Here is a 10,686-nt window from a genome sequence, read left to right on the forward strand (position 1 = left end):
CACAGTGCCTTGGTCATCTGAGGCAGTAACTTCTGACCTGCCCTTTCTCAATGGAAGGCATTGGCCTGTTGGGTGGTGGGGAAGGAGTGGGGTGGGAATCCTTTCCTCCTCATGGGAGTGTTTCTGAGAGCTGTGGCCACTCACCTGCAATGTCCCCATCCCTTGCTTTGGCGGAAGGGTGGTGTCTGGCATAATGTTTCCCACAATGGCATCTTTTTGACTGGGGTTTGTTTTCTCTGGCACACTTTGTCTTTCCTGACAGCAGAAGGATGTCAGTCGTCAACACCATGAATGCAACTTGATGATCTTCAAGGTCCTTTCCAGCCTAAACCATTCTATGATTCTATGACTTGCTGGGCATACCCACAGGCATATGAAAGTTCTCTGTTTCTGTGTGAGCAAATGCACATCATAGATTTATCCTGCCGTGAGAAAGAAGAACTTCCATTGGGCAGCTCACATCTGCAGTCTCCAGGGGGTCTGCTGGGATGAGTGTTCTGTACCCATCAGGAAAAACATTTTTTTTTGCTTTCATGAGGCACGAAACACATAAAGCTCGTGAAAAGAACAATGTCCTACACATAAAATTTCTCAAGTTAAACACTGAAGCGTGATTATTTCTGATAGCGGTTCTTTGTGGAAGCTGAGGAACTGAAAGAAAAACAACATGGAAGAAGGAGAAAGGGACAACAGGACATCATCCATGGATTTTGTGCTGCTGGGAATAAGTGATGTCCCCACGCTCCAGAACCTGCTCTTTCTCCTCTTGCTTATGATCTACTCAGTCACCATGGTTGGGAACATCCTCATCGTTGTGCTGGTGGTAGCAGACCGGCACCTGCACACCCCCATGTACTTCTTCCTGGGCAATCTGTCCTCCTTGGAGACCTGCTACAGCTCCACCATCCTGCCTCGCTTGCTGGCCAGCTTCCTGACTGGGGACAGCAGCATCTCTGCACACGGCTGCCTGGCTCAGTTCTACTTCTTTGGTTCTTTTGTGACTACTGAGTGTTTCTTGCTGGCGGCCATGGCCTATGATCGGTATTTGGCCATACGCCAGCCCTTGCTCTATGCAAGCCTCATGACCTGGAAGGTCTCTGTACACCTGGCAGCTGCCTCTTGGCTATGGGGATCACTGCTGCTGGTGGTAGTCACGGCCTTCTTATCCCGGTTGCAGTTTTGTGGCCCCAAGGCAATTGACCACTTCTTCTGTGATTTTACCCCATTGCTGGAGCTTGTCTGCAGTGACACCAGAGATGTCACAATTATTTCTATCATATTTTGTATCTTAGATGTCGTTTTTCCCTTCCTTTTCACACTGGGCTCCTACATGTGCATCATAGCTGCCATCCTGAGGATCCCATCCAGCACAGGCAGAGAAAAGGCCTTCTCCACCTGCTCCTCTCACCTCACTCTCGTCACCATTTTCTATGGAACCCTCTTTGTTGTCTACATGGTGCCTAGAAGAGCTCCTCTGAGGCAGCTTAATAAACTGTTCTCCTTTTTCTACACCATCCTCACACCCCTGGTCAACCCCCTCATCTACAGCCTGCGGAACAGGCAGGTTAGGGAGGCACTCAGAGAAATTATGAGGAAAGCCCTGGCCCTCACCCAGAGCTCATGGTCCCTTGTTGACACAGGCAAGAGACACTTCTAGCTCCTTTGAAAGCTCTGGATACCGGCTGGCTCTTCAGAAGTGTGTGCCACTGAGACCGCTTGTGGAGTGCTGAAGGGAAGAAAGCAAAAGGTCTTTGGGAAGAAATATCATGGTTTAATAAACAGTCTTGAAAATGTCACAGGTTTGATTTTCCTTGTTAATAGACACCATGTGGGAAGTACTGAAGTGTCAATGTTTTCTTTTCTGGAGGAGTAAAGAAAAGATATTTGCCCAAGTTTGTGAATACTTACAAGGGCCATTATGAGGCCATCTTTCTCACTGTGGGTTCCAGGGATGGTAGTCACATGGTGCGCATCCCCCCTGTGGTGCACATTTCAGGAGCATGAGGCTCACATGGCAGCCACTAACAAAGGTCTACCTTCACTGCACTGCCAAGGAAAAATGGGCCATTCCTATTGGGTGGCTCACGTGGGTTACAGCCATGCACATCTCCTCCTGCCACGGGCCAGGCCCTGCTGCATGCACGTCTCAGGAACCAGATGGGGATGCAGCAGCTCAGCAGCTGAGTGAGAAGCCTTTGCTTCTCTTGCTGCAAAGATAGGTTCTCCACCTCTCCGGCTGGAGTGATTCAAGCAGTTCCTCTTTATGAGGGCTAAAACAAGATCATCTCCTGCATCTCCCTCCCTCCACCTTTCCCTCCCCTCTTCCCAGGGAAATGAGCAAGTCCCTGCTCCAGCTGTGCTCCTCTGGCTCCAGCTCAAGGTCTTCTCTCTTCACTGGGACACTCACTCCCTTGCCCCATCTCCTCCATTTGTGGGGGATCAGGCTTTCCACCTCAGCCCTCCTTCCCCACTGGAAAGCTTTGACCCAGTGTAGGGGGTCTGGCTGGGATGGAGCTCATTTTCTTCATAGCAGCCCGTAAGGTGTTGTGTTTTGGATTGGGGACCAAAACTGTGTTGATAACACCCCCCTGTTTTAGCTTTTGCTGAACAGTGTCTGCACAGCATCAAGACTGTCTCATTCTCACACTGCCCTTAGAGTGCAGGTTGAGAGTGCACAAGAAGTTTGGAATGGACACAGCAAGGAGAGACAGATATTCCATGCCATATAGCATCATACCAAGGAAGAAAAATGGAGGGCAGGTGGTTTTTTTTGATGGGTAGCCATTGCTTGGGGACTGCCTGCCATTGGTGTGCTTGTGGAAGGTGCATCACTTGTTATTTTGGGGGGTTTGTTTATTGTTTTGTTTTTCTTTCTTTCTTCTTCCTATTTCCTTTGCCTACTATTTTTTATCTTGACCCCTGACTTTTCTTCTTCCTAGTCTCTGCTCTCATTCCACTGGGGTGAGGGGTAAGTGAGGGAGCGGCTGTGTGAGGCTTCACTGACAGCCATGATCAACCCACTCCACCCAGTTTATCCAGGACCGAGGGCAGGGATGGTCATTGCACCCTGGTTCTCCGCAGATCTCAACTTTTTCAGTGGCCTGTGCTATGGGAGCCCGTATGTCAATGGCCTTTGCCTCCAGGGCACACTGCTGACTCCTCCTCAGCTCCTTCACCAGTACATGTGTCTTTTCTCCTCTTCTCCCTGTGACTGTGGGGATAAGTTCACAGTACATCTGGGATCCATTAGACACAAATGTTGGTTTTAAATGCTGCCTTCTATGTGAGCAGGGGCTGCAGAGATGCTGCACGAGCTCCTCATTAGCTCTTTAGGCTGCCACATGTATGACAGGGCTGATGGCATCTATCGTTCCTCTGGAAAGGAGTCTGGAGGGGTGAGGAGAGGATGGGGATTGTGCACGTTCCCTGGGGTGGGCAGTGAATGGAGACTCAGAAGAGTGATCACCGTACAGAGCCAGGTCTCATGGAGAAGGAAGCAAGGTGTGAAAGGTGGACAAGAGATGAGCTGGTCTGTGCCACAGTCCCTGGACACCCTGGGGAAGCTGCCCCAGGGCAATGGGGAGCAAACCAGCCCCGCACCCTGACCACTTCCACCTCTGGCCATAAACCCCAGGCCCAGGGAGGGACCTTTGCTGCACGGCCAGTTCCATCCTCCTGCTGGGCTCAGTGCCTGCAGGGGGCATGGCCAGACCTGTGCAATCTCTCTTGGCCTAGATGCTGCCAGACCCTGCAGCAGAGCTGTCTGCACACACCAACGTAGGATTCAGCTGGGGTTGGGCAGGGGCAGGCACTGGTGGGAGGGAACAAACAGGGGACTACTTGGGGAAGAAGGAGAAAGGGCTGCCATGGGGACTGTTTAGGGGTGACATTTCTCCTGCCCTGAATGCACCCTGGTCCATGTGGTGTTGGAGGCCATGTGGGGCAGTGGGAAACCCACACACTGGACACAGCAGTCCTGATGCGGTTCCCAGAGGGAAAGCATCAATGCTCTTTCCCTGCTGCCTCTGAATTTGCTAATGCAGCCCAGAATGCTGTTGGCATTCCCAATCCTAAGGGCACGCTGCTCCCTCCTCTCCCACTTGCTGTCCACCCACCCTCTTTGCAGAGCTGCCTTCCAGCCGGTCATCCCCAGCCGGGCCTGTTGCATAGTGTTGTCCCAGTGCAGTGGCAAGGGGAACATGGCATTTGTCTTGGATAAATATATTCCACCCAGGCAGCCCCTTTCACCAAGCCGTCAAGGGCTACTGCATCCACCTCACCCCCCATCCCAAGGGCCCATCGTGTTGTTGTAAAAGGCATTCAGGTTGGTCAGGCACAGTTTGCCATTGTTGAGGTAATGCTGGCAGTTCCTAATCCCATTCTTGACCATCAAGTTCTTGGGAATGGCTTCCAGGAATATTTGGTCCATTACCTTCCTGGGGACGTAGGTCAGGCTGACTAGACTGTAGTTCCTTGAATTTCCTCTTGGCTCTTCATGAAGATGGGTGGGAGGTTTGCCTTCTGCCAAGCATCAGGAACCTCCCTGAGTGCTATGGCCTTCCCAGGATGAGAGAAGCAGACAAACAACGACTTTGACCAGCACCTTCAGCACCCTTGGAGGCAACTCTTCATGTCTGTATGAGTTAGAGTCGCATAGGATCATTCAGCTCACTGACACTCTCCACATGCCCTTGGTCACCAGGCACCCTGCCCCACTCAGCAGTGCCACCACAACTTTTTGCCGCCCTCTGGTTTCCAACACTCTCACTGAAGCCCTTCTTGCTACCCTCTGCATCACCCAAGCAGTGCCCATCCTGGGTGAAGCTCTGCTGTGTGCCTGGGGAGGGTGGACAAACAAGGACCAGGGAAGGCTGGAAGAAGACAGGACAGCTCTGCAAAAGGCCAAGGGGGAATGCATTGCTGAAGTTGGGACTTGAACCTGGGGGTCATCAGATCAAACTTTCCTAGCTCAGCTCCTTCTGTCCTGCCCCAGGAGCCCTTGTCTTGGTGCCAGCCCTGCCTGAGCTCAGACAGGCATGCAAGACGTGTGCTCCTCAGGGAGATACTGTGACTTTTCCCTTTTGAGGGTCGAGAAAGCATAGGCCTGCTAGAAGACCATCTGCCAGTTCCCTCAGGACGCACAGATGAATCCCATGGGGTCCCATGGACTTGTGCAGCTTCAGGTTCCTCGGATGGTCTCGAACCTGGTCTTCTCCTACAGAGGATGGTTCCTCATTCTCCCAGTCCCTGCCTTTGCCTTCTGTGACTTGGGCTGTGTGGCTGGACCCCCTGCCTGTAAACACCGAGGAAAAAATGTCATCGGGTACCTCAGCCTCCTCCATGTCCCAGGTTACCAAGTCTCCCGTTTCCTTCCTGAGAGGGCCCACAATTTCCATCATCTTCCTTTTGTCACTGACATATCAATAGAAGCTTTTCTTGTTGCCCTTGACGCCCCTGGCCAGATTTAACTCTATCCGTGCTTTAGCTTTCCTAACCTGATCCCTGGCTGCCCAACTTCCTCTCTGTTGGGTTGCATTGCTCCTGAGCTTGGAGGAGGTGATCCTTGAATATTAGCCAGCTTTCTTGGGCTCCTCTTCCCTCCGGGGCTTTATCCCATGCTACTCTGCCAAGCAGATCCCTGAAGAGGCACAAGTCTGCTCTCCTGAAGTCCAGGGTAGTGAGCTTACTGTGCGCCCTCCTCGCTGCCCTAAGGCTCTTCAACTCCACCATCTCATGATCACTGCAGCCAAGGCTGCCCTTGAGCTTCACATTCCCCATCAGCCCCTCCATGTTGGTGAGAACAAGGTCCAGCATGGTCTCTATCCTCATTGGCTCCTCTGTCACTTGGAGAAGGAAGTTGTCATCGACGCATTGCAGGAACCTTCTGGATTGCTTATGCCCTGCTGTATTCTCCCTCCCACAGATATCAGGGTGACTGAAGTCCCCCATGAGGACCAGGGCTTGTGAATGTGAGGCTGCTCCAATCTGCCTATAGAGGGCCTCATCAGTACAGTCTTCCTGGTGGGGTGGCTTGTGTCAGACCTCTACTGTAATGTCACCTGTCCATACCCTCCCTTTAATCCTGACCATAAACTCTTAGTCCGCTCCGTATCCATCCCCAGGTGGAGCTCCATGCACTCCAGCTGGTCTTCCCCTTCTCTGACAGATGGACCCCATCAGGCCCCAGGGGACCCGGTTTCTCAAAGTGAGTCTCATGGTCTAAGCAGCCAAACCCCTGGCTGTGGCACCAGTCCTGTAGCCATTTATTGACTGGCCAGCTTTGACTGGACCTTTCAAACCCTTCTCTTTGACTGGGAGGATGGGTGAAACAGCCACCTGCGCCCCAGAGTCCCTGACCGCTGCTCCCACGTCTCTCTAGTCTTTCTTCATCGTCTTCAGGCTGCTCCTGGATGCATCACTGGTGCCCACGTGAAACAGCAGCAGCAGATAACAGCCAGAGGACTGCTCTCGGTGCCATCCCTGATACGAGCCCCCGCTAAGCAGCACACCTCTCCAGAGGGTGCGTCAGGTCAGCGAATGGGTGCCTCCGTGCCTCTCAGAAGAGCGTCGCCTACTGCTATCACCCGTCGCCTTTTCTGAGTTGCACTGGTTGTTACACGGGGAGCAGATCGGGTGGCCTTACTCAGCTCCAGCGCTTCTCCTGATGCAGTGGGTTTTTCCTCTTCACTCTGCAGAGCAGTGAAGCGGTTCTGCAAGGGCACCTCAGGTTTTGGGGGAAGTCTCTTCCTCCTGCTGGTCTTTGCAGTAACAAGCTTCCATTCCCCTGTGTCACTGGTGCCCCTCCCTTCTGTCTGTGCCAGAGTGGGAAGTTTTGGCTATTTGGCCGTGGGCTGTGGGTCCACTTCAGGCTGTGCTTGTAACCAGCTATCTCCTTCTCAGCCTCCCAGATGCACTAAGATGCACTAAAGAAAAGCACTACCCAACAAAACCCCAGCTTCCCTGAGGCAGGAGTCTGAGCAGGAGAGCTTGAGGATCTGGGGGATTTCACAGAAGTACTGGTCCACAGCATTGCCGTGGCAGAGAGGTATTGAAAATGTATGTGCAGTGTGCAGCACAGCATTGAGAAACCCACCGCCCCAGGCAGCTGCTGCCATGTGGACACAAGCTCTGCTGCCCCGGAGGGTCCCATAGTGCAGGGGTTTGCAAATGGCCACGTAGCGGTCACAGGCCATGACAGTGAGAATGAAATACTCTGCTACAACTAGAAAGAGAATCTAAAAAAATGTGAGCAGCCCATCCCAAGTAGGACATGGGCCTGGTGTCCCAGAGGGAATTGGCCATTGATTTTAGGACAGTAGTGGAGATGCAGCCCAGGTTGAGGAAGGAGAGGTTGAGGAGGAAGAAGTACATGGGGGTGTGGAGACAGTGGTCTCAGGCTATAGCAGTGATGATGAGGCCGTTGCCCAGGAGGGCAGCCAGGTAGATGCCCAGGAAGAGCCAGAAGGGCAAGAGCTGCAGCACTGAAGCCCCCACATAGGACTGGGACCCCCCTGTGACCCATGATCTACAGGAGCACTTCTGGAGCAGGAGCTGGTCACCAGACAGGCTGTGTCAGAGCATCACAGTTGAGACAACTGGTTTCTCTTCCTTGGGTAGAAAAGGAAGCCTGGGCAATGGCACCCCAGCTCTCCAACATTAGAGGAGATCACTCTTATCCCTGCCTCCACCTGCAGAGGAGCCACCTGTACCCTACCCTGCAGGGAATTAAACAGGAGTTGGTGTAGGTGCTGCAGAATCTACTTGAAATGAGTCCTTTATCCCTGATGCATTGGGATGAGTGCAGGTTTGGCTATTCAAAGTAGAGCACTTCATTAACTGCGTCTCTTTGCTTCCTTCTGTGAATTGAGGGAGTTTGTGAATTCACCGTGTGACTCATAGTAGGCAAAAAAAGGGAAGACTGAGAGAGTCCGAGCAGGGAGCGTTGTGGTGGGCCTTGGGATCTGTGCTTGACAGAAAAACATTTTTTTCCATTGGTCTAAGGCTGTCCATTCGGAGGCGCTCAGGAACAGCATCCGTCATGGATAGCCGACCTCACTTAATCTGTAATCAGAAAAAAAAGAAAAGAACTAGAAAAAGAACAAGTGCTTTGTTATTGTTATTTATTATTCAACTCTTTTCACTTTGAGTGGGCTCTTGAAATCTCACTAATCAACCACATGAGAACTGAGGACTTGAGGCAAACTCTGCCCCAAGACTTGGCTTGTTAGGGCTTTTTGGGTGTTTATGAGCCCTCTGGTGTCAAATGTTTGAACTGCAATTATTGAAAAATGGAACCAGCTTCTGTGGAAGTACAGAGTCAGCAGCAAACCTTCAAGTTTCTGAGCATGTCAGCAGGTCCCACTGAGGGCCATCACTGAAAAGAGCATGGAGGGCATGGCCTGACAAGGAGATGGTCCCTGGGGGCTGGTGAAACAGGCAGTCAGAGGCACCGGTTACAGGTGGAAAATTAAATGTAGAAGTGGCTCTGAAAGACCTTGATGTGTTTCACCAAGCGGGATGCCCAAGCCTGGTTGATGATATTTAAGCCTGCTTGTGAGGATTTGCTAAAGCCATCAGCCATCACCTTGTAACTCACTGACATCCCCTGACCCACCTTCCCAGACACACTGCATTGGCTTTACGTGGCAGAGTTTTGGTAGGGGGGCACTCCAGGGTGGCGTCTGTGAGCAGATGCCAGAAGCTGCCCCCACATTGGGCAGAGCCAGTTCCAGGCGGCTATGAGACAGACCCACCGCTGGCTGAAGCTGAGCAAATCAGTAACAGTGGTAGTGCCTCTTTGATAACACATTTAAAAAGGAGTAAAAAATGGCTGCGCAGCAGCAGCTGAGAGAGGGGAGTGAGAATATGTGAGAGAAAGAACTCTGCAGTCACCAAGGTCAGTGAAGAAGGAGGAGGAGGAGGTGCTCCAGGTGCCATAGCAGAGATTCCTCTGCAGCCCGTGGGGAAGACCATGGTGAGGCAGGCTGACCCCTGCAGCCCATGGAGGCTGTGTATCCAGAGTGGAGCCCGTGGAGGATGGCATAGCAGAGCAGGTGGATGTGCCCTGAAGGAAGCTGCAACGCTGTGGAGAGCCCACACTGCAGGAGGCTTCTGGAAGGAAGCAGAGGAAGAGCAGGAGAAGGAACAAGTGGCACAAGCAAAGCGATACGAAATGAACACAATCCCCATTCCCCATCCTCCTGCATCACTCTGGGAGAGGACGTAGAGCAGTCAGGAGCAAGGCTGATGCTGGGAAGAAGGGAGGGGTGGAGGGAATGTGTTTTTAGATGTTGTTCTTCTGTCTCATTATCCTCCTCTGTTTGATTGGCAATAAATTACGAGTCTGTTTTGCCTGTGATGGTAACTGGTGAGCGATCTCCCTGTCCTTATCTCAACCCATGAGCTTTTCATTTTATTTTCTCCCTGTCCTGCTGAGGAGGGGCAGTGACAGAACAGCTCGGTGGGCACCTGGCAGCCAGTCAAGTCCTACACAAGGCCAATCACTGCTGCTCAGAGCCACTCACTCTTCAGACAGGATCTTGAGCTTTCTGGATCTTCCTGGTGCTTATTACAATCTCCCTGGCTTCCTCCACAGCTCACGGGGACGTTTCCTGTCCTTTAACAGGGACTTTACGACCATCTTTTATGAAATGGTTTTCTTTTTAGGATATTCTGTGCAGAAAGAATAGTCACAGAAAAGCACCACATATGTCAAAACAAATGCCGAGTGAAGTGCCAGAAAAAGCCTCCTGAGCTTCCCGCATGGCTGTGGCTTCTTGGCAAGCAGTCTGTCCTGAGAAGGGACTCCAGCCCCTGCTCCTCTGGGGAGCGCAGTAGTGCAGTCTGGATCAGTCCATGGCAAATGGTGGGGCTGTGTTTCCACCCCTGGGGCAGTCGATTCCAGGCGTACGGGGTACTCCTCCAGGTGAAAGCAAACTCTGGCCTGCACTCTGCTGCCAAAGAGACCAAGAAAGAAACTTAGTGGTATCAAGTGTTGCATACCTCTTCGCTGCCTTTGACTCCAGTTCCTACTGGAATTCTATTATGTCTGGTGTGGCAGCACTCAGTGGTGGTGTGACTTTGTTCAGGCCACAGAAGTCCATGGTTAGCCTCCACTCTTGGTTCGATCTTTGCAGTGGCCATTTGGGACTATTAAAGGGTGAGCAAGTCTTGCTGATCACTCCATGGCTCTCCAGTGGCTGAATCAGCTTACAGAGCGGACCAGGGAGTTTCAGCTGGTGCGATATTGTTGCCTGTGGACTGCCATGGCACCTGGCTATAGCCAATAAAAATAAATAAATAAATAAATAGGAAATGGATTGCCTTTTGTCTTTTTTGCGTTTTTTTGCACTTCTTGTACCAAAACTTCTAGTCTCCGGATAGGTACACCATCCCACTTCCTCATGTCCTTCCCCTGGTCACGCAGATAGAACCACAGGGTGGCACAGGGTGTGTGCCACCAGTACCCTCTCCCTTGAGCAGAAAAAGGCTGACTCTTAATAGCTGAGATGTCGGTCGGTATGAGAGAGGAAGACATCCTTTTTTAAGTGCTGGGGCAATTGTTGGGGCAGTTTCTCCACAGCTGAGACGCAGGCCTGTAGGGAGCAAGCGAGAGTCTCTTTCGATTCCTGCAGCTGGCTGGGCAGTCCCTCCACAGCTGGTGCCTCCGCGTCTGTCCAGCTCACT

The 10,686-nt window shown here is 52.0% G+C and overlaps 1 protein-coding gene across 1 annotated transcript; it reads left to right on the top strand.

The window, feature by feature from the left end:
- Window positions 1–667: 667 nt before the first annotated feature.
- On the top strand, window positions 668–1,657 carry LOC309683879 (olfactory receptor 5AP2-like; the record flags this gene model as incomplete). The annotated part of the gene is made up of 1 exon (XM_082499867.1): window positions 668–1,657. The coding sequence occupies one exon, from the start codon at window positions 668–670 to the stop codon at window positions 1,655–1,657; it is 990 nt and encodes a 329-aa protein (XP_082355993.1).
- Between the last annotated feature and the right edge of the window lie 9,029 nt (window positions 1,658–10,686).

Source organism: Vanellus vanellus (assembly GCF_965231255.1).
Source record: "Vanellus vanellus genome assembly, contig: HAP1_SCAFFOLD_35, whole genome shotgun sequence".
NCBI classification, from domain to species: Eukaryota; Metazoa; Chordata; class Aves; order Charadriiformes; family Charadriidae; genus Vanellus; species Vanellus vanellus.